Here is a 23,216-nt window from a genome sequence, read left to right as displayed (position 1 = left end):
CTGCTCGCCCGCGGGCGCAGCGGTGCTGCAGCCGCTGTCCCGCACACAGGGAGGGCTCTGGAGCCTCCCAGGGCACCAAGGAGCGGAGCAGGGAACGTGCCGGGATCTGCTGCAGGACCGTGGGGCTGTGGGGGATCCTTCGGTCTCTTGGATGGGGCAGGGAGGGGGCAAATGGAATCAAGGTGAGACAGGGATCAGGCAGCCCCACACCAGGCAGCGTTTTCTCCTCTGAGAGCTCCTCTGAGCTGAGCGAGCTGGTGAATCCTGCGGAGCAAATGAGACCCGGGAGCGAGGGAAGGGCTGGCTGGGGAGTCAGATAAACCCAGTGGGTATTTCCCTTTCCAAGGGGCTCCTGGGGAGACAGAGGAGACAAGAAGGATTCCCCATCTCATGACATTCCCTTTTTTCCTTCAGTAGTCCTATTGCAGTCACTGCATACAAGAGTTTAATTGATCCCTTTGATGCCAGGGAGCAGCCAGAACTTGAACCTCGCTGGATCCAGCCCTGTCTGCCTATCACCGAGCAGAGGGAAAAGATAAAGAACCTGGGTGGGGGTTGAGCCAAAATGGCATTTTGCCACTTCTAATCTTCTCCCAGCTTTTGCAGCAGGGCAACAACCCCATCGCTGCAAACCACTCCCTTTTGCAAGGCACACGTGGACCTCGCTGGTAGCTCAGGGCTCCTGAAGGGGCTGCTGCAGTTGGCAACTGGAGCTGTTGTTGAACTTTTCACATTGCTTACCCCCCCATCCAAATGCCATCAACTGTCTGAGGAAGGACACAAAAATATTACCCTGGAGAAAGTGGGGCCAAAAGCTTGGAAAAGGATAAAAGAAATGTTCTTATGATGACAATGACAAAAAAACACAATTTATTTTTGACAGCAAATGAATACCCACAGCCCTCCAGCCCTCCCAGACTGGCAGGCCGAGTGGGGCCGTTTCCATGGCATGAGGAGCTGGCAGTCTGCAGAGAGAAACCAGAGAGCCACGGTCAGTCACAGAGGGCTCCTGTGCCCCTGTCCCACCACGGCCTGTGCCTGGGCCAGGCTGCTGTGTGCTCAGAGCCCAAACCTCCTGACCCATTCTCCGTTTTTAGACAAGGGCAGAGTGGTAAGCCACATTCCATCTCCTCTGCTGAAGCACAGCCCAGCAGCCTCCTCAGCAGCTGCAAGGGCGGGATGCCCGTGTGCCTGGTTTCCTGGCTCCCCGGCAGACCAGGGGTTAAACGTTGGGTGTCTCCTGGATTGTCCCCGGAAAGAGCCCATCTCTGCACCCAGCTACCTTTTTTCATTTAGAAATTAGGTCTTTCTTTCTCTGCCACCTGGTTTCTCCAGCCCCGGCTGCAGCCACTGGTCATATAAAACTTTAAGAATCTTTTTCTACAAGCACAACTGACTTGATGTATATTTTACACAAGCACAAATTATTCCATAACATATATTACAATGGAGCTGCGGAGATCCCCTGCAGGTCCATGGGGATGCAGAGATCCCCTGCAGGTCCATGGGGATGCAGAGATCCCCTGCAGCCCCTGGAGGAGCCGGGCTGGAGCTCGGCGATGCCTGAGAGGAGGCTGTGAGCCCGCGGGCAGAGGGGCCCCGCTGGAGCAGCCTGTCCTGGCAGGACTGAGCCCGTGGCACAGTGACCCACGCTGCAGCACTCGGAGGGGGCTGTGCCCAGGGGATGGACTCCGCTCCGAGAAGTTCCTGGAGAAGTCTCGGCCGGGAGAGAGCGCAGGGTGCAGCAGGGAACGACTCCTGTCCCTGAGCAGAGGGAGAAGCCCCGGGGGATGAGCTGAGCATGGCCCCATTCCCTGTCTCCTGCCCTGCCGGGGGAGGAGGTGCAGCTGGGAGCAGGGAGGCGTGGGGAAAGCTGCATTTAAGGCTCTGCACTGACTTCTCCTTCTCCTGCTCCGCGTCTTTGGAGTTTTCTGCCAGAAATCTCTCCCCTGCCCCACCCACCCACAGGGCTTCGGGCAGGTTTCCCTTTTCGGGGGAAATCAAAGCGAAGCACTGATGCGCTAACGAGGGGCAGGAGAAGTGAGGCTCCTGGGCTTCCCGCAGAGGCGGAGGCACGGGAGGCGCAGGGCCGGGAAAGCCGTGGCGGGAGGCGCGGAGAAGTTTGTTTGTGTGGGCAGCTCAATCCCGGCTCGGCCCGGGCCCGTGCCGGGGCTGTTCCTCATCTCCGGCTTTCCCCTCACGCAGCCCGGGGGCGCCGAGAGCGCGGGGCGAGGCGGGGCCGTGCGCAGAGCCCGCCCCGAGCTCGCTGCCATTGGCCGCCGGTGCCGTCAGTCGCGGTTGCGGCGCGCTGATTGGTGGGAGCGGGGCGCGGCGCGGCCCCGGCGGCGGGCTGAGGGCGGCCGTGGCCGCGCAGCGCCGCCATTGGCCGAGCGGCTGTGCGGGCCCGGCAGCGGCGGCAGCGGCCGGAGCGCGGTGAGGCGGCGGCGGCGGAGCTCGGAGGCGGCCCCGGCGCAGGTGGGAGCCGCGCTGGGCTCTGCGGGGGCTCGGGGCCGGCTGCGGGCGGAGGGGGCGGCAGGGGGCTCCGGCGGCTCGCCGGTGCCGTGTCCGGCCCGTGCCGGCCCCGGGCCGAGGGCGCTGCGGGAGCGGCTGCCCGCGGTCTCCTTCCCGCCGGGGCCGGGCAGGAGCCGCTGCCGGAGCAGCGCTGGCTCGGCCCGGCTGCTGTGGGTAGGACAGAGGGGCTGCCCCGCGGCCGGGAGCGGGCGGGGAAATTCCCGTCGCCGGAGGTTCGTGTGCCCGGGGGAGAGCGAGGAGTCCTGTCAAAGTGACTTTATTGCCGAGCAGGGGCAGAGGCCGTGGGGCATTTGCCGTGCGCTCTCTGCCGTGGCTGTAGTCCGCAGCCTCCTTTTTATCCTCATTTTCCCGGCCGCATCTCCCTCTGCCTTTGCCCACCGGCTGAGTTCCTTGGAAGGTTCCGACTTCCCGATGCGCCTGCTGCCTGTCCTCGTTAATGTGCACCCTCCTTTTGTAGAACAGCCGATATTCATGGCTCTGTTAAGTCTTTGTTCTACTCCTCGAAGTTCGGGAATGTAGCGGGACTTTGAGCAGCTCTCTGGGTCAATTTGTAACATTTATTGGAACTGATGGTTTCTCCCCTTATCTACAAGTGCCTGGCCCTATCTCCAGGCAGATTTACTCCTTGACTCTGTTTTGTCCTTCCCGGGTCCTCTTTGGTTTTGGGATTATTCTCGGTGCCCTCATTCCCTGTCCTTTTGTAGCCGTTTGTGGATCAGGAGGCCTGGCTGCCACCTGCATGCCCTGGCTCAGCTGCTGGATGAGCTGCACTGCCAAGGTGTGGAGCATGGTAAAAAGATGAGAGTTGCTGCAGCACAGAAGAGGAGAAGCAGCATTCGTTTGACCTCTGGTGTGCCAGGGAGCCACGAAAGTGTGTCCCATTCCCATCCTTTCCGTGTTTGGAACAATACATAAAGTGCTTTCCTATTTCCTTTGTTAGCTTTTTTACCACTTTTCCCTTGTCATCTCTTTACCAGTAGCAGTTTGAGCCATTTAGTTTTCCACAAACTCCTGTTTTTTCTGCTCACAGATAATCTGATCCCATCCCCCGGTGAAATGTTGTGTTTCTCATTTCAGTGGATTGGTCAGCAGGAAGGTCAGGAGCTGGAGCTGTCTGGTTGGTTCTTATTCGGAGGACAGCTTGTAATCTAATGATGCCATTGAAATGATAAATGGGTTCTCTGTCTCCTGATATGAATTGGTTTGGGTTCTCAGGGGCTGATCCATGGTGTTGTAGGATTTGTTCTGGTGGCCATTAATCTTTTCCCCATTTTTGGGTGCTCCCTTCAGCTGGGGCTCCATCAATTGACCACTTTTTTCTAATTATATCATCTAATACTTGAATTCCAACTGATTTCCCTGAACTTGTTCTAGCAAAAGCCCCAGTGCTCTGATACACCCTGTACAGCACAGACAGTGACAGCAGATGTTGGAGTGGGCAGAGGGATGAGCCCCCCCCATATTTTAGTGAAGTTTTCACAACATTCTCAATTTGCTGTTTCCCTTTGCAGCTTCAGCCATTTCTGTTTCAGAGTCAGAGATCCTCAGCATGGGCTCTGCCTTCAGCTGTGCAGATTCCATCTGTGCAAGCAGGCAGAGCTTGGGGTGAGGGGCAGAGGGAATCAGCCAATTCCTGCCCCAGGCAAGAAGAGCCAGGTACATTGTCCCCACTTTGCCCCAGCAGTGTTAATTTGAATTTCTAAAGCTCCTTCTGGGTGCCTGGAATGCAGCTTCTCTTCCAGAGGAGCTTCAGCAGCCTCACATGTGCCCCCCCCACAACCTGCTGCTTTTTTTTTTTTTCCCCTTCAAATCATCCATTTAATATTTGTGACTTAAAGGGTGACCTTTAAATCTCTTCTATTTTTGCGAAGTACAGCCTAAAGGTGAATGTTGAAAAACCCAGAAAAAAATTTTTGTATCTCTTACAGAAACATACACAAAAAATTCCAAGGCAATTCAGTTTTTTTCTACTTCTCCTTGGAGTAAAAATTCATTTTCACATCTCTGACCCAAACATAACCGGCAATATAGAAGAGGGATTATTACAAAAATATACTCTAATTCTCTAAACTTTGCATTGGAACTGCAGGAAAAAGAAAAACTCCACCAATAGGTTTAGTGTTAGAGTCAAGGCATTCCTTGATTCTGGCCAGGATGTGCAACAGAAATCATTCCATCCCCACACAGCCCGGGTGTGCAAAGAAAATTGTTCCATGACATGTGGGTTTTAGTCTATTTTTCCCAAACTGGATACAGTCTAAATGCACTGGTTTAATGTTCTGTAGTTTCAAGTTGTGCAGTTTTTAGTATTTGGTTTCCTATTGGACCCGGATTTCTTTGCTTGTGCTGTTAATGAGGTGGGAAGTGCTGGATTTCCTTCTCAGCCTTTTGCAGACCAGGTGTCTGCAGCCCTGCCGGGGGCAGTGTCTGGGGTAGGTGTTGGTTGCTGTTTGCTGCTGGGGTTGATGTTTTGCTGCTGGTCGTTGTCTTTGTGGGTATCTTTTGGGCCATTCCCAGTGTGTTGAGGTGTTAAACTCATCTCCACTGAGTGGTGTAACATCCCTTAACAAAACCTTTAACATTTCTTTCCCCAAGGCCAAGGCAAAGCAAGCCTGAGTAGAGAAATCAAAGGTTAACAATGTTCAAGTCTATGAGCTGGTCTATTTTCCATGGATGCACTGGCAGGCAGGGCAGTGTGTGAGTGTGAGTGAGAGCCAGAGTGGAATTGTCCCGGTGTCTCCCCAGCAGCTGTGGCAGTGCAGGCCCAGCGAGCACTGAAGCTGCAGCAGTGGCAGCAAGGGCTGGCCCCGGTGGCTGGAGCTGCCCAGGGAGGGTGGCCAGGCCGAGGATTTCAGCAGAGGAGGTGTGGGCAGGCCCAGGGCCTTGCCCCGCTGTGGAGCCCTGGCTGCTGCTGCGCTGCCTTCAGTGCAGGCTCAGGGGGGCCTCCCATCCTCCTGCTGCAGGCGGGAAGTGCAAATCTCCGGGGCTGCAGAGACCTGGAGCCCAGGCTGAGGGGTCCCCCCGTGTTCAGCTGTGCTGGCGGCTGTTTCTGGCCTCGGGGCCCCTTGGCATGGGCCACGCCACTTGGCCACCAGTGGTGCTGCTTTGCACTCCTTAGGCAGAGCCCATGTCCTGCTTGGATGTTGGCAACAGCAAAGTGCCAAGGCAGGCTCTGTGCCAGCCCAGCTTCCTGGGGGAGAGATTGCACCAGAGACAGGATTCTGGCCACAGACTGCTTTAAATGTGCATCCCTTATCTCCACCCTGCACTAGGTGGAGAATTACCAGAGTAAGGAATTCCTGAGATCAATTGCAAGGAGAAATAATTGAATATCTGCCCTGGCTCTCGCTCTTCTTCTTACCCAAACCAATGGCAAAAGCCGTACCCATGGCATCTTGGTCTCTATCCCCAGCTTCCAAAGGTGTTTCTTTCTTTCCCCATTCATTCTTTGTACCCATCCTGAGCTCGGGGGGTGCCAGGGGTTATGGAGGTCCCATTGTATTCCTAAAGCTGCCATAACCCCCTGGAGGATTTTTTCCTGTAAAATGAGTTCTGCTGTCTGAGTTTGTTGCTTCTACAATCCCTTTTATTGGAATTATGTCTTTTAGAAATACCTTAATAAGTGTTCCAGTGGTTGCTGAGCAGTCAGAATTGCTTTTGCCCCCCTGTTAGGTGAGATGGTGTCACCAGAAGATATTGAAGCCTTCCTGCTCAGGGCATTTCAGTGCCAGGCTCTTACAAGCACACACAGCTGTGCTGGTTGAGCTGACCATGGGGGTAAGCTGTGCTTTGTCTGATTCCCTTTCCTCAATAACAGCGTGTCTTGGAACTCTTTTCCCTTCTGCTGCCCTTGAAGAGCCATCCACAAACACATTTTCTCCATTTTCAGATCAAGACTGAGCGTTCTCCAGGGCTCCAATTGTTATAAATTGTGACACGACAATTTGAAGTGTCTTAATTCAATAAAGCAATTTTATTTAAAATAGCAAGCGAGTAAGGCAGGCAAAGCACAGCGCTGGGCGGCCGGGGAGTCTCCTGCTCCACCAATGGCGCGCAAAAATGTTCTGTCCCAACCTTCCTTTTATCCTCCCCCTTCTCCTTGCAGGCGTGACTCTCCAGATGTAGTCTGAGTCTGGTCGTTGTGATAGCTTCTAAGTCTCTTCTTTTGAGATACAGCAAGCAGACCAGATACACACACCCAGGACTCTAATCTCAACCTCCTTATCACCTTGTAAGCAAATAAGCATTTCAAAGACACACCAGTACATTCTTATGCAAACCAAGGTAAGCGAGTATATCACAGTGAACAAATGATTTTCCACTTATCTCACAGTGTGGTGGGTCCCCCATTGGGATGGGAGCTCAGAGAGCCCTGCCAATCCATGTCCATGCAGGGGTGGACTTGCTCCTGCTGAGGGTGCTGCTGTCTGTGCTTGCAGTGTCCTTGTGGGCTGCAGCTGGAGCCCTGACTCCTTCCCAGGGGCTGTTTGGGTGGGCTCTGCCCTGGCCAGGAGGGCAATGCCTCTGCCAGGTGCTTGTGGCCGACCCCGTCATGCCCTGGGTGCTGGGGCCCCCTTGGGCCCTGGGGTTGATCCCTCAGGGCTGTGGGAACTCTGCCGTGGCCTTTGCCTTCAGCTTGGCCTTTTGCTCATCCCTTCTTGCCTTCAGCTGCTGTGCCCTTGTGCCCAAGTGCTGCAGGGCTTCTTGTGCCACTCCTGCAGCCCCGGTCACTGCCTGTGGGTGCTCATCCTTTGAGAGCTGCTGAGCTTTCTGCAAAACCTTTCCTTTCTGCAGGGACCCAAAGCAAATCCTGAACAGAAAATCCTGATCCTTCATGTGCACTCTGCATTTCCCAGCTGTTCCTTTGTGTTCCCCGTTGTGCTCAGGGTCCCTGCCCAGCCCGTGTGGCAGAGCCGGTGCCTGTCCTGCCGCAGTGTCCAAAGGCGGCCCCCCCGGCGGGCAGGGCCGGCAGCTTCCCGGGGCCGGGCAGCGGCCGGGGCGTCCCGCAGCCTCCTGGGGGCCGGGGGCCACTGCCGGCCCTGCCCGGGGCTGGTGGGGTCAGGCAGCGCCCGGCGCTGAGCCCCGGCTGCCCCACAGCCCCGGCCCGGCCCCGCAGCTCCCCACAGGCCCCAGCCCGTGCTCCCGGTGCCGCACCTCTGCGCCCGGTGCTGCCGCTGCCAGCGCAGAGAAACCCCTGGCATCCTGACCTCCTGCTTTTCCTCTCCTGGAAACCGGGGATGGAAAGGATCTGGATCAGCTGGCAAATGTGAGGATAAGACCCTGTTGAAAAACATCTCAGTCCTCTGTATTTTTCTCTTTCTCCTCTTTTCCATCATCCTTTTTCTTACCACATAGATTCCTCCTGCTGCTTCTTGCCTGAACCATATTGCTGCACACTCCTCTTCACCCGATCCCTTCCCAGCACACCAACCCCATCCATCCCCTGTTGTCCAAATCCCTTCTCCCCTTCCCTTATTGCCCCCCTGGGTGTCCATGTCCTTAATTACTTCTGGGGAAATATGCAAACTACCTCAGCATTCTCCCAGGGACCCTTCAGAGACATTTTGGGATAATCATCCCTTTGGCAAGGACCCCTCCCTGGCTTTCCCTTTTCTCCCCTCCATGGGTGCCCTGCCATGTTCACTCCCCGAGGATCCCAGGGCACTCACTGATGAGATTTTCAGTGCTCTCTCCCTGCTGACTCTTCACAGACCCCCCGATGTGTCATTCGTCTGTCTCCTGGTCACTCCCGGGTCCCCAATCAATCCCCGGTGCCGCCGCCAGCCAAGGGAGCCGATCACCCAAAGTGGGTGAGGCACCTTCAGCTGCACTCCCTGCCCGCCGCCCCGGAGGGTGGAAGGAATTCGGGATGAGCCCCAGGGTGTGCGGGAAAATTGACATTGCCAGAGGTTTCTGTCCACAAAGCAGAGAGAGGAGTCCTGTAAAATAATTTCATTACTAATAAAAGGGAGAGGCCATGGGACATTCCCCATCGGCTCTAAGTATTAGAGGACAGAGCCTCCTTTTCATCCTAATTTTCCCGGCTGCATCTCCCTTTCCCTTTCTGTGTTGGCTGAAGTACTTGAGAGGTACAGACATCCCAATCCGCCTACTATATACCCCCATTAATATGCACCCCACTATTGTACAGCAGATGATATTCATGGCTCTGTTAAGTCTTTGTTGTTCTTCTGGAAGTTCATGAATTGAGCAGGACCTTAGCTGAGCAGCAGTGTCTGTCATCAATTAATAACATTTTCTGAAACTGATGGCTTCTCCTGTCACTTCCTTATGTACAGGTCCCTGGCCCTATCTCCGAGCAGATTCAGAGCATCTGTTTGTAAAGACACTTTCCTGTTGTTCCTTCCATGGGGTCCCCGTTTGTGGGACATCCCCCCTGGAGCAGGGTGTCCCCTCTGTGCTGCAGCCCCAGGGCTCGGGCCGAGCTCAGCCAATCAGAGCCCGCGGCGCTGATGACTCACCAGTTGCCAGGCAGACTCGCAGCTCCCCGCGTTCCCCACCTGGACCCACCTGCGCCCCCCCTCGGCCCCATGGCCCCGCGAGGGGAATTTGGGGAGGTGGGAGTGGGGCAGCGCCAAGGCCGGGCCCCCCCGCGCTGTCCTGGCGGGAGCGGCTGCAGTGGGGACCGAGTGCGGGCGGGAGCGGCCGAGAGCCCAGCGCTGCCCCAGCCCGACCTGCCCCAGCTCCATCCCTGCCCCTGCGCTGGGATGCTGTGGGGCTGGGGGGAAGAGGGAGCCGGCAGTGGGTGCTGGGGCTGGGGGCAGGAGGAGAAGGGAAGGAGAAGCAGGCTTGAGGAACAGAATGGTCAAATGATGCAGGTGGCAGGAGAAGGAGGAATAGCAGGAGGAAGAGGATTGTGAGTAAGAGCAGAGACACAAGAGGAGGAGGAGAAGGAGCAGAAAGAGGGAGCAGCAGAAGGTTCCACCCCTCCCTGTGTCTGCAGCCTCCCCCCAGCCCCAGGAGTGCTGCTCTCTCCACATGCAGCAGGTGACTGTGGAGGGGAATCCACGATTTTCACAGGGTGAATCTTGGTGTTTCTGAGCTTTCTTGGGTTAAATGTTGGTGCTTTGGTTTTATGTGGCAGCTGAATCTTTATCTTTTGAAGGAGGTTTTTGCTGACTTGTGATGTTCGGGGAGTTTTTGATTTGTGTCTTGAAGTTTGTGGGATTTTTGGTCTGAATCTTGGTGTTTTGGAGGTTCTTACAGATGCAAGATTCCCAATGATTTTTTGAGATGAACTTGGGCAAGGAGGAACCTCCAGTCCAAGCAGCTCTTCTCTTGTTTTTCCCTCAAACCAGGATTTGTCTTTGCCAGGGCTTGGCTGGATGGAGGAGGAGGGAAAGCCCCGGAGATGCTGCAGGAGGAGGAGCTGCAAACCCAGCCCAGGGAGCTGCGGGGAGGAAAGAGCCCCCTGAGCCAGGAAGGCGGGCAGAGATCCAGCCGGAGCTCGGAGCTGGTGGAGAAGCCTCATGGCAGGGAGAAGCCCCACAAGTGCTTGGAATGTGGGAAGGGTTTCAGCCGGAGCTCCCACCTGATCGAGCACCAGAGGATCCACACTGGGGAGAGGCCCTACGAGTGTCCCCAGTGTGGGAAGTGGTTTCAGAGAAGCTCCCATCTCCTCAGTCATGAGCGGATTCACACAGAGGAGAGGCCCTTCCTCTGCCCCGACTGCGGGAAGGGCTTTCAGCACAACTCCAATCTCACTGTGCACCGGCGCATCCACACCGGGGAGAGGCCCTACGAGTGTGGGAAGTGTGGGAAGGGCTTCAAAGACATGTCTGGCCTGATCCAGCACCAGGTGATCCACACTGGGGAACGGCCCTATGAGTGCTTGGAATGTGGGAAGAGCTTTGGGCGTAGCTCTGCCCTGAGAACACACCAGTGCATCCACACTGGGGAGAGGCCCTACGAGTGTCCCCAGTGTGGGAAGAGGTTTCAGACCAGCTCCAATCTCCTCAGACATGAGCAGATTCACACAGAGGAGAGGCCCTTCCGCTGCCCCGACTGCGGGAAGGGCTTCAAGCACAACTCCAACCTCACCAATCACCGGCACATCCACACCGGGGAGAGGCCCTACGAGTGTGGGAAGTGTGGGAAGAGCTTCTCCATCAGCTCAAAGTTGATCAGACACCAACGGAGGCATCACTAAAGGAAGTCCTGTGAGTGCCCCGAGTGAGGGAAGAGCTTGGAGTGAGGGAAGAGAGCGAGGGAAGAGCTTGGTGCGCTGCTGCAGCTCCATTCCCCACGGGAGGATCTGGGCTGGATGATCCCCAGTGACCCCCGTGGGGCAGAGCCCTGGTGTCCCTGTATGGGGAATAAAACAGAGAGTAAAGCAATGGAGCTGATAAAGGGGCCCGACATCTGAGGCCTGACTGAGCAGAAACTGTGGGAGACACAGACACAGTTAAAGTCTCCCTGGGCAAGAAGTGACCAGAAAAAATCGTGTGAGTCTTTGTGATAAGATAAATGTTCCCAGGTTACTGGATGTCTCGAAGAATGTGTAACCAATGGGAAATTGTTACCAAAAACAGAGCCCTCTATAATCACCATACAAGTAAATCCCTGTATAAACACCTGGTACACTCAATAAAATTGGCTTTGGTCTAAACTCGTATGTCCCCGTCTCTCCATGGTGGATTACCCTGTTGTGGGTGATCCCCGTTGGGTGGGGGAAGGTGCTGGAGGGATTTCTTTCCCTTCTCCTGGTGCTGCCGTGGTTTGGTTGGTAATAAATTCCCTCCCTGTGCCCAGGCCGGGTCTGTTGTCCCCGTGCCGGTGCTCGGGGCGGGATCTCTCCCGTTCCTTCTCTGCACTGCCGGGCCTCTCCTCAGCCAATGAGAGAACGCGGTGGAGAAGAGTCAGCCAATCAGCGAGAGCGGGGCTGATGACTCACCAGTTGCCGGGCAGACCCGCAGCAGGCAGTGTTCCCCACCTGGACCCGCCCTCCCTGCCCAGGGCCGGCCCCGCCGTGGGGTCCCCCCAAGTCCCTCCCAGTGCCCCCAGGAACTGGGCTGGGTTTAACTGGGAAGCTTTACTGGGAACACTGGGAGCAGGCGGGCAGGGGCAGAGGGACAGCAGGGCTGGGGGACACTCGACCCCCCCCAAAATCAGCGTGGGGATGGAGCGGGGGTCCCGGCCGGGCCCAAGACCACAGGGAGTGGCTGCGGCCGCCGGCGGCTCAGGAGCTCTGTGGGCAGAGAAAAGGGGGTGACACCTGACTGGGGGCCCCAGGGGAGCACCCACACACTGGGGGAGGGAGGACACGACCCCCGGGACACCCCTGACTTTCCTGCACAGGTAGAAGCTGAGCACCAGAGCCAGGAAGACAAAGCCGAACTCGGAGTCTCCAGTTCCTGCCAGCATCTTGCTGTGGCAGCATCCAGCAACATCTCTGGGGCGTCCGCAGGGGTCAGGACCCCCCAAAAACTCTCACAGGTATCCAAGCCCCTTCAAGCACCCTCCTGGTCGCTTCCAGCCCACTCAGGATCCCCTGAAACCTCCCTCTTGATCCCTTCCTCACCTCCCCAGGACCCACCAAAGCCCCTCCTGTCCCTCTCAGGATCCCACAGCCTCCTTCCAGTCACCCCCCACTGCCCCAGGACCCCCAAACTCTCTCCCAGTCCCTTCTCAGCCCCACCAGGGTTCCCCCAGACCCCTCCCAGTCTCTTCCCAGCACAACCAACCTCATCCCAATCTCTGCTTTTCCATCCCAAATCTCCTTCCAGCTCCTCCAGGCTCACTCACATCACTCCCAGTCACACCCAGCACAACCAAACTCTCTCCCAGTGTCCACCAGGACCCCCAGAACCTCATCCCACCCTCCCCAGTATCCTTCAAACACCTTCTTAGCCCTTCCAAACCCCAACCTCCTTTCCCAGTTTAAACCCGGCTCTCTCCAACTCCTTCCCAGTTGCTCCCAGCACATCCCAGTTGCTGTCCCAGCACCCCGAATTCCTCCCCTGTACCACAGTTCCAGCTCAGGGAATGCTCCAGGCTAACGTGCTCCACCTGGCAGCTGCAGATGAACTCGCCCCGGGTTTGGGTTTCCAGCAGCACAAGGAGCTGGTGGGTCCAGTCCCCGTTGGGGACCATGTCGGTGGCCACCACAGAGAGCTCCTGCTGGCCCTGGAACCACCTCAGCTGGACGTGGGCAGGGTAGAAATCCACCAAGGAGCAGAGCAGGCGGCCGGGGCCGGGCTGGGAGCTCGAGGGCACCAGTGAGATGGACACGCTGGGGGTCACTGGGAGAGAGGAGGGACACACTGGGATCAGCTGGGGGAACTGGGAGAGAGAGGGGAGGGGTGGTGTGACCTTGGGGCAGACTGGGAATGGATTGGGAGGGACTGGGAATGCACTGGGAAAGACTGGGGTGGCACTCAGAGAGATGGGAGGGAATGGGGCGGCACTGGGAGGAACTGGGAATGGGCTGGGAAGGAGTGGGAGGGACTGGGGCGGCACTGGGAGGAACTGGGAATGAAGCGCGCGGCACTGGGAGGCCGAGTCCAGCGCGGGGCACGCGGCGCTGCGGGTCTGCCTGGCAACTGATGAGTCATCAGAGACTCGCGCTCTGATTGGCTGAGGGGCGGCAGCGCCACGCCAGGCTGAGATGGACAGCCGGGAGGCACTGGGAGAGACTGGGATGGACTGGGAGAGCCACGGGGTCAGTAATTAGTTGGTTGTTCCGTCTTTGGGATGCTGCAGGCGAGGCTACAATTCTGGATGGCACTGGCATTTGGGATCCCTGTCACATGATCCTGTCATTGATCAAGGAATGATGAGGGGGGCTCACCCTCACAGCCTCTGGGCACGGGTTCTGGAAAGTGTAGCACAAAGATACCTGTGTGCAGATGATCTTTATATGCAGCAGACCCAGTGGAAGACTATAGAACATGGGATCCAACGTCTGAGAGAAATGGCAGTGGCAGAGATTATCTTCTCAGATGAAATAACTAGAAATCCAGGCTTGGCACCATGTACATCTGTGATGTGGCGAAAACATGTACAGCTTGGGCCACATGAATACGCTTCTGCTTTAGCAATAATGAAACGGGAGGAGAGGGATGAGACCGTGCTCAACATGGCAAGGAAACTCCGAGCATATGCAGATGCTGTACATGGCCCAACCCATGCCAGAATTGCAGCAGTGGAAACACGTCTGCAGAAATTAGAAGATAATTTAGAGGAGAATCATAAGAGACTCAGGGAGGAGATTAAGGAGGACCTTTTCCAAATCTCAGCAGTACAGATCAGAAGTTCTGGTATCCAACACAGATGTTCCTCAGATGGTGAGAGAAGGTACACCCCAAGAGCTGAGCTGTGGTTCTTCCTGCGCGACTGCAGAGAAAACATGAGGAGATGGGACGGAAAATCTGCTGCTGCTCTGGCACAACGGGTGCATGAATTGAAGGAAGGCAAGACCCAGAGAGGAAGTGCCACCAAAAGGAGAGCAGCTCCAGTTGCCCGTAGCCAAACTGCCAGGCATGATGATGGTGATGACATGTCCGATCCCCTTGAAGGAACCTCTAAGACATACGCCCAAGGTAAGAAGGATAACCAGGCTTAGAGGGGCCCTGCCTCTAGCCAGGTAGAGGCGAGGGAAAACCGTGTTTTCTGGACTGTGTGGATTCGCTGGCCTGGCACATCGGAGCCACAAAGATAAAAGGCTTTGGTCGATACTGGTGCACAATGCACGTTAATTCCATCGAGACACGTAGGGGCAGAATCTGTCTCTATTGCCGGTGTGACAGGGGGATCACAGGACTTTACCTTGGTGGAAGCTGATGTAAGTCTGGCAGGAAAAGAGTGGAAGAAACACCCTATTGTGACTGGCCCAGAGGCCCCATGTATTTTGGGCATAGATTACCTTGGAAGGGGGTATTTTAAAGACCCAAAGGGACTCAGGTGGGCATTTGGGAGAGCAGCTGTAGCGACAGAGGGCATCCAGCAATTGAACACCTTGCCTGGACTGTCTGAGAATCCAACTACAGTAGGACTTTTGAAGGGAGAAGAACAAAAGATATCAATTGCCACTTCAACAGTGCATCGTCAACAGTACAGAACAACTCGAGATGCTGTGGTTCCCATCCATAGGATGATCCGAGAGCTGGAGAGCCCAAGGGGTGGTCAGCAAAACCCACTCACCCTTCAACAGCCCCATCTGGCCTGTGCGCAAATCTGACAAAGAATGGAGATTGACTGTAGACTATCGTGGCTTAAATGAAGTGACTCCACCGCTGAGCGCGGCTGTGCCGGACATGCTAGAACTCCAGTACGAGCTGGAGTCCAAGGCAGCAAAGTGGTATGCCACCATTGATATTGCTAATGCGTTTTTCTCCATTCCTCTGGCAGCAGAATGCAGGCCTCAGTTTGCTTTCACCTGGAGGGGCGTGCAGTACACCTGGAACCAACTGTCCCAGGGTTGGAAGCACAGCCCCACCATCTGTCATGGACTGATCCAGACAGCACTAGAAAAGGGTGAGGCTCCAGAACACCTGCAATACATTGATGATATCATTGTGTGGGGGAACACAGCAGCAGAAGTGTTCGAGAAAGGAGAGAAAATAATCCGAATCCTCCTGGAAGGTGGTTTTGCCATCAAGAAGAGTAAAGTGAAGGGACCTGCTTGAGAGATCCAGTTCCTGGGAGTGAAGTGGCAAGATGGATGGGGTCAGATTCCTACAGATGTCATCAACAAGATCACAGCTATGTCCCCACCAACCAACAAGAAGGAGACACAAGCTTTCTTAGGTGCCATCGGTTTCTGGAGAATGCACATTCCCGAGTATAGCCAGATTGTGAGCCCTCTTTACCTGGTTACCCGCAAGAAGAATGATTTCCACTGGGGCCCTGAGCAGCAACAAGCCTTCACCCAGATCAAGCAGGAGATCGCTCATGCTGTAGCCCTTGGCCCAGTCAGAACGGGACCAGAGGTCAAGAATGTGCTCTACTCTGCAGCCGGGAACCATGGTTTGTTCTGGAGCCTTTGGCAGAAGGTGCCTGGGGAGACTCGAGGCTGACCACTGGGATTTTAGAGTTGAAGCTACAGAGGGTCTGAAGCCAACTATACCCCAACAGAGAAGGAAATCTTGGCTGCCTATGAAGGAGTCCAGGCCACCTCAGAGGTGATTGGCACGGAAGCACAACTCCTCCTGGCACCCGGACTGCCGGTGCTGGGGTGGATGTTCAAAGCAAAGGTTCCCTCCACCCACCATGCCACCAGAGCTCCATGGAGCAAGTGGATTGCCCTCATCATGCAGCGTGCCCATATTGGTAAACTGAATCGCCCTGGGATTTTGGAAATAATTACAAATTGGCCCGAAGGTGAAAGTTTTGGTGTCACAGATGAAGAAGAAGAACCAGTGACACAGGCTGAAGAAGTTCCACCATACAACCAACTGCCAGCAGAGGAAACACATTAGGCTCTATTCACTGACAGTTCTTGTCGCATCGTAGGGATGAACTGGAAGTGGAAAGCAGCTGTATGGAGTCCCACACAATGGGTTGCAGAGGCCACTGAAGGAGAAGGTGGATCAAGCCAGCTTGCTGAACTCAAAGCCGTTCAACTGGCCCTAGACATTGCAGAAAGGGAGAAGTGGCCAAAGCTCTACCTCTACACTGATTCATGGATGGTAGACAATGCTCTATGGGGGTGGCTGGAGAGGTGGAAAGAGGCTAACTGGCAGTGTAGAGGAAAACCAATTTGGGCTACTGAAGAGAAGAAAGATATCGCTACCCGGGTAGAGAAGCTACCTGTGAAGGTTCACCACGTAGATGCCCATGTCCCCAGAAGTAGAGCTAATGAAGAGCAGCAAAACAATCAGCAGGTAGATCAGACTGCAAAGATAGGGGTATCAAAGATAGACCTCGATTGGGAACACAAGGGGGAGTTGTTCCTGGCACGATGGGCCCATGATGCCTCAGGCCATCAGGGCAGAGATGCCACCTACAAGTGGGCATGAGACCGAGGGGTGGCTCTAACCATGGACAGTATTTCTCAGGTGATCCATGACTGTGAGACGTGTGCTGCCATCAAACAGGCCAAGCGGGTGAAGCCCCTCTGGTATGGTCGGCAGTGGTCCAAGTACAGCTATGGGGAGGCCTGGCAGATTGACCACATCACACTGCCCCAGACACGCCAAGGCAAGCGCTACGTGCTGACCATGGTAGAAGCCACCACTGGAAGGTTGGAAGCCTAGCCTTTCCTGTGTCTCATGCTACAGCCCGTAACACCATCCCGGGCCTTGAAAAGCAGGTCCTTTGGAGGCATGGTACCCCTGAGAGGATTGAGTCAGACCATGGGAATCATTTCAAGAACAGCCTTATCAACACCTGGGCTAGGGAACATGGCATTGAGTGGGTGTACCACATCCCAAACCATGCACCAGCTGCAGGCAAAGTGGAGAGGTACAATGAAGTGTTAAAAATCACCTTAAAAGCATTGGGTGGGGGATCTTTCAATAATTGGGAGCAGCATTTAGCAAAGGCCACCTGGTTAGTTAACAGCCAAGGTTCCACCAATCGAGCAGGTCCTGCCCAGTCTGAGCCCCTGAATATAGTAGATGGAGATAAAGTCCCAGTGGCACATGCCAGAGGTTTGTTAGGGAAATCAGTGTGGATCAATTCTGCCTCTAGTACAGACAAACCCATTTGTGGGATTGTCTTTGCTCAGGGACCAGGTTGTACATGGTGGATAATGCAGAGAGATGGAGCAACACGATGTGTACCTCAGGGGGATCTGATTGTGGGGTGAGACTCATGCAAATATCTCTGTTTGCTGGATGTTACTGCCAGTGTCTGTAAACGAAAACACACAGACATGAGACAGAAGGAAATGTGTGTCAAAGGTTTGAGTAAGTGAGATGGAAGGAAATGTTTATGAGTAAGTGAAAGATGGAAGTTTTAACTTGATAGAGTTTTTACATGATGTTGAAGATATGGAGATAAGGGGTGGAATGTCCAAGGGTGACGTTATGGTGTTTGTATCTCCAATCGTGTGTTCTGTTTATGTTTGATATTATGTTCTGTGCTTTCAGAACTGACTCAGAAAGTGAAGGTTTGTTTTGCCTTATTATCGGCCGGCTCACCTGCCCCCATGGTCTGCTGTCTAGAAGAGGCCAGTGCTGGCTGGCTTGCTTTGCTTTGCTTGCTGGCTTCTGCTTGCTTTGCTTTGCTTTTTTGCTTGCTTTTGCTTTTGCCTTTGCTTTTTAAATTAGTTTAGCTAAGCAGTCCAATTCTTTCCCTGGACTGTTTCTTTTCCCTTTCCCTTTCCTGAATACCATCCAACCTGCTCTGGACTGGGACCCTCTAAACACCGAGGAGCACCGGGAGCCTGCGCTCTGTGATCTGCAGCAGCCATCCCCAGTGCCCAGAGCAATCCCCAGTGCCCAGACCCGGGCGACCACCCCCAGGAGAGACTTTCTGGATTTGTCATCTCTTCAGAGTGGTGAAAGAGTTTTGTTGTCATCTGGTGTTGTTCATTTTTTAGTGCTGGGAAGGGTTTTGTTTGTTAAATAAACAGGTTCTTTTCCACTTCTCTCAGAGAAAATTCTTCCTGAATCAGGTGGGTGGGGAGGAGCCATGGGGGTTTGTTTTCTGGGGGCTCCTTCCAGAGGTTTTTCTCCCAAATTTGCCCCAAACTAGGACAAATATTTTGCTGCCCATCTCGTGGCTGGAGAGAATGAAAAAAAAAACCAAAAACGTTCTAATCATATTTTGGTTCCAATTACTTTGTGTTAATATGGAGCAGTTACTGGCTTTGTTGTTTGAATTCATAGTGTCTTTTAGAGTGGAGGCCTGTATGTGTTCCTGGTCCCTAGGGTTTTTTTTGAGATCTTAATCCCTCTATGGTCCCTAGGTTTATTTTCTTATTCAGGAATAGCTCCAGTATTGTCCCTAATACGTAGTTTTTGCAGTAGAAGGGCACTGACCAGAATATCCATCAGGCTGTGCTAGGGTGTGATGGCTTCCAGGGGGTTTATGAAGGTGCTGAAGTCTGTTCCAGGAATGCATGGGTCATAGTCATGGTTGTGCAGCCAGTTTGTTAGAGGGGAAGCAGGGGATGAGGCTTTTCAGCCTTTGCTTTCCTTCTCCTCTGAATCTCTTAGCTCCCTATTAGAGAATGTTCAGTTTCCCCTGACTGTTAAAGAGACCATCTTCCTGGTGTTTAATCTGGTAAGCTTTCTCTCTACAGTCTGCAGTCTCTCTAGAATGAGGGCTGAGATTTCTAGAGGGGCTGAAGAGACCCCTGACCCAGGAGTAGACCCAGGTGTGAGAAATCCTGAGTGGTGTGGGAAATGGGGGGGACGGGAATTGGCACATAGACCGTTTTCCCACATTCAAATCGATTTTGCTGATTTGCCTAAAGTAGGAAGGTATCAACACTTATTGGTGATAATAGATCACTTGACTCACTTTGTAGAGACATTCCCTACCTCCAGGGCAACTACACAAACAGTAGTAAAAATACTATTAGAAGAGATAATCCCTTGCTACAGACTAGCAGAAGTAATAGACTCTGACAGAGGGCCACACTTTGCCTTCAAAATAATCAAAGAAGTAGTTACAGCTCTAGGAACAAAGTGGCAATATCATACTCCCTGACATCCACAAAGCTCAGGTAAAGTGAAAAGGGTAAATGGGAAAATTACGAAACAACTAACTAAATTGATGTATAAAACACAGTTATCCTGGGTAAAATGTTTACCTTTAGCCTTGTTAAATATAAGAATTCTGCCCAGAACCAATATTGGAATTTCTCCATTTGAAATGCTTTATAGGGTGCCTTATGACATGGATTCTCCTATAGATCACCCTGAAATAAGTAATCAACAAATTAACCAATATGTCATGCAACTTATGAAGGCTCGGGAAGGGCTTAGAAGAGCTGGGTTACTAGTGCAACAACCTCCTTTAGACCTTGCAATCCACAATATAAATCCAGGTGATAAGGTGTTAATAAAAAACCTGGAAAGAAACTTCACTAACCCCAAACTGGGAAGCCCCCTATGTTGTTTTACTCACTACAGAAACTGCAGTCAGAACCGCCGAGAAGGGGTGGACCCATGCGAGCCGAATAAAGGGAGCGATTCCTGCTGCTGCCGAAGAGCCCTGGAGAAAAACCAGCCAGCCCGGGGACCTTAAGGTCACATTTAAATGGACTGAATGGACTCAGTAAGAATTGTACGAACCAGCTGGTAGAGTGAGATATTGGACTATGGATATCCTATAACTAATGATTTTAGAGTATATTGTACAAATAAGGATTGTGATTGTTACCCTTTTGTATGCTCTATTTGTAAAATTTGCAGGAACGGTGGTGGGTCCATAGTTACAGAGGCACTCCTCCTAGGGGTATTTGTAAAGGTGTTATCAGTTAGAAAGAGAACTGACAGAGTCAGTCCTAAGGATTGGAGAAGAGAACAGGACCCTGCCAAGAGAATCCCAAGAGTGGTAGGAGGTGTTTATTAAGGGAGCTAGGCCTGAAAATTTTTGTTTCCACTCCAATGAACTCCAAATTAGAAAAGGGAATTGCCGGAAAACTTTACCTGGGATTCAGTGTGACTCACCACAAGTGAAGGATAAAAATTTGGAATCATTCAAAAAGAGGCAGCAAAAACAGAGTAAGGGTCCTCCTGAAGAATATCCTTGCTCCAAGAAGATGGTGCGCCTCGTGGCTTGGAGCAACCGAGTCGGCGAGAGAGGCAGAGGGATGTTAGAGGGAATGCCGCGGGAGACAAGACTCATGATATCATGATCATTAAGTCTCAGTTTATTGTGGCAGATTACACAGTTTATATATGTTCGTTAATTAGCTCATACATATTGCAAAAGCCAAGCTCATGATTGGTTGCTATGTGACTTGTACTATTATCTTAAAAGTATCTTTGTGATCGATACATGCCTGTCCGGCTGGCCTTGCAGTTAGAACAGCTTAGTACTTCTTTGTTCTTCTCTATCTACTTCTACATACCAAGCAGTTTCAATATCCTGCTTTCTGCACACCATCTACTCTTCAGGGCCATGCGAACTTTGCAGCAGTCACGTAGCCCTCCCTATTTGGATTAATTTTACAGTATCATGTCCCTTGTCGTTCAACCATTCCTCTGTCGGGCTCTCTTCAGGAACATATTCTGGAGGATTTGTGGGTTCTTGGGGGAAATCTGGTAGTATTCTCCATATCTTTGCACTCCAAAACCCAAAGTGGATTTGTCTGTCACCTCAAAGTGACTCAATCCTACCTCAAAATGGCTGGTTCTCACCTCAGTCCCATGCTAAAATTGCTCAATTCCTCAGCCTCCAGGATGAGATGGGGTTGGAAGGTGATCGGGAGAAGTGAGATCCAAATTTGAGGGTGTGGGGTCAGGATTGTGTGGGGCTGGGTGGGTGTAATTTATTTTGATAATAAGTAAAACTATCAGAATTATTGATTTCTGTCCCATTCAGTTTCTGTCAGTTCTGGTTTGCTTTTCAGAGTGCCGCCTTCTCAGCTGATTTTGTTTGTGTCCTCCTGTCCCAGACTGAAAAGCAAGATGTGTTCTTTTTGCCATCTGTATGGCAGTTGTCCTGTGTTAAGTAGGCAGTTTTTCCTTATCTCTTCCACAATCAATCCTCCCTCAGGACAGACATTTGCTGATAATGGGCTATTGAATGTCACAGCATGACTGAGAAGAAATGTGGAGAGTTTTGTGGATGAATGGCTTCGTGAGAAAGGACATGACTACGTGCAGTTAGTGAAGCAGTAGCTGAAAATTGCACAGTGCAGCAATAGCAGATGTAGCAATAATATCTTATGTCCTTGGGTAAGCTGGTTCACAACAGTAGAATGGTCAGCAAAAAGATAAATGTAAGGGAAAACAAAGCAAGCTCAGAAAGCTCCAAAGGCGGGGTTGACCTGTTTTTAATACACCAATGATTAGCCTAATTTTTGCAATATGCATGAGCTTCATTATAATGGGTATAACTGTACATGTGTGCTTGGAATAAACTGAGACTTGTTGACATTATAGAATGGACTTGTCTCCCGTCATTTTTCCACACCTTGGCACAGGAATCCAACAGGGAGGAAAATCCCCAGAGATCCCACAGGAGGAAGGGCTGCAAACCCAGCCAAGGGTGTTCTGAGGAGCAAAGACCCACCCTGGGCCAGGAAGGTGGGCAGAGCTTCAGCCAGAGCTCAGAGCTGGTGGTCCCTGATAAGCTTCATGTTGGGGAGAAGCCCTACAAGTGCTCAGAGTGTGGGAAGAGCTTCAGGCAGAGCAACAATCTGAAACGACACCTGATGATCCACACCGGGGAATGGCCCTACGAGTGTGGGGAGTGTGGGAAGGGCTTCAGCTGCAGCTCTGCCCTTGTCACCCACCAACGCATCCACACTGGGGAGAGACCCTACGAGTGTCCCGAGTGTCAGAAGAGGTTTCACACCAGCTCTGATCTCCTCCTGCACCAGTGGATTCACACGGATGAGAGGCCCTTCCACTGCCCTGACTGTGGGAAGGGCTTCAAGCGCAACTCCACCCTCGTCACCCACCGGCACATCCACACTGGGGAGAGGCCCTACAAGTGTGAGGAATGTGGGAAGAGCTTCAGGATGGGATCCCACTTGATCTGCCACCAGATCACCCACACTGGGGAAAGGCCATACAAGTGTGAGCAATGTGGGAAGGGCTTCAGCCAGAGGTCCAACCTGAACATCCACCAGAGGATCCACCCTGGGGAGAGGCTCTATGAGTGTCCTGAGTGTCAGAAGAAGTTTAAGACCAGCTCAAATCTCCTCTGCCATCAGCGGATTCACACAGAGGAGAGGCCCTTCCGCTGCCCCGACTGCGGGAAGAGCTTCAAGTGCAACTCCACCCTTGTCAAGCACCGGCGCATCCACACCGGGGAGAGGCTCTACGAGTGTCCCCTGTGTGGGAAGAGCTTCAGCCAGAGCTCTCACTTGACCAAACACCAACGGAGGCACTAGTAAGGGAAGCCCTGTGAGTCCCCCAACTGCATGAAGAGCTTTGTACACTGCTCCAGCCTTACCCCCATGGGAAGACCCATTTTGGGCACAGGCCTGTTGACCCACATTCCCTGTGATCCATGTTGGTAAGACATCTGACTGGTTATCTTTTTGGTTTGGCCCTAATGTTCTTCTGATTTTTTCTTATCAAATAAAACACCTGAAATAGGACTGAAAAGAAAGTAATTATTCAGAGATTTCCAAAGTCCAACCCTTTAACAGGTATTTGAGAAGGAATTTATACTTTGGGCACATATTCTGGAGGATTTTTGGGTTCTTGGGGGATTTCAGGCAGTGTTGTCCATATCTTTGCACTCCTGAAGTCAAGATGGATTGATCTGTCACCTCAAAATGACTCCGTCTCACTGAAAAAACCAAATTTTACCACAAAAGGTTACAATCCCACCTCAAAATGGCTTGTTTCCACCTCAAAAAATTCTAACCCATGACAAAATATCCAATTCCACAGCCTCCAGGGTGAGATGGGGTAGGAGGGAAATTGGGAAAAGTGGGATCCAAATTTAAATGGTGTGGGATCATGATTGTGTGCAGCTGGGTGTATGGGATATATTTTGATAGTAAATAAAACTTTCAGAATTATTGATTTCTGTCCCATTAATTTTCAGTCAGTTTTGTTTGGCTTTTCAGAGTGCCACCTTCTCAG

General features: G+C 52.8%; 1 protein-coding gene across 1 annotated transcript; it reads left to right on the top strand.

The window, feature by feature from the left end:
- Positions 1–9,874: 9,874 nt before the first annotated feature.
- Positions 9,875–22,644, top strand: LOC144246548 (uncharacterized). Its single transcript, XM_085565263.1, has 2 exons — positions 9,875–10,643; positions 21,702–22,644. Exons 1-2 carry the CDS (start codon positions 9,905–9,907, stop codon positions 22,511–22,513), a joined length of 1,551 nt encoding a protein of 516 aa, XP_085421389.1. The 5' UTR covers positions 9,875–9,904; the 3' UTR covers positions 22,514–22,644.
- Positions 22,645–23,216: the final 572 nt, after the last annotated feature.

This window comes from Lonchura striata, chromosome 35 (assembly GCF_050655825.1).
Source record: "Lonchura striata isolate lonStrDom1 chromosome 35, ASM5065582v1, whole genome shotgun sequence".
Taxonomy (NCBI): Eukaryota; Metazoa; Chordata; class Aves; order Passeriformes; family Estrildidae; genus Lonchura; species Lonchura striata.
The sequence above is the reverse complement of the archived record's forward strand: the minus strand, read 5'-3'. Positions and strand labels throughout refer to the sequence as shown.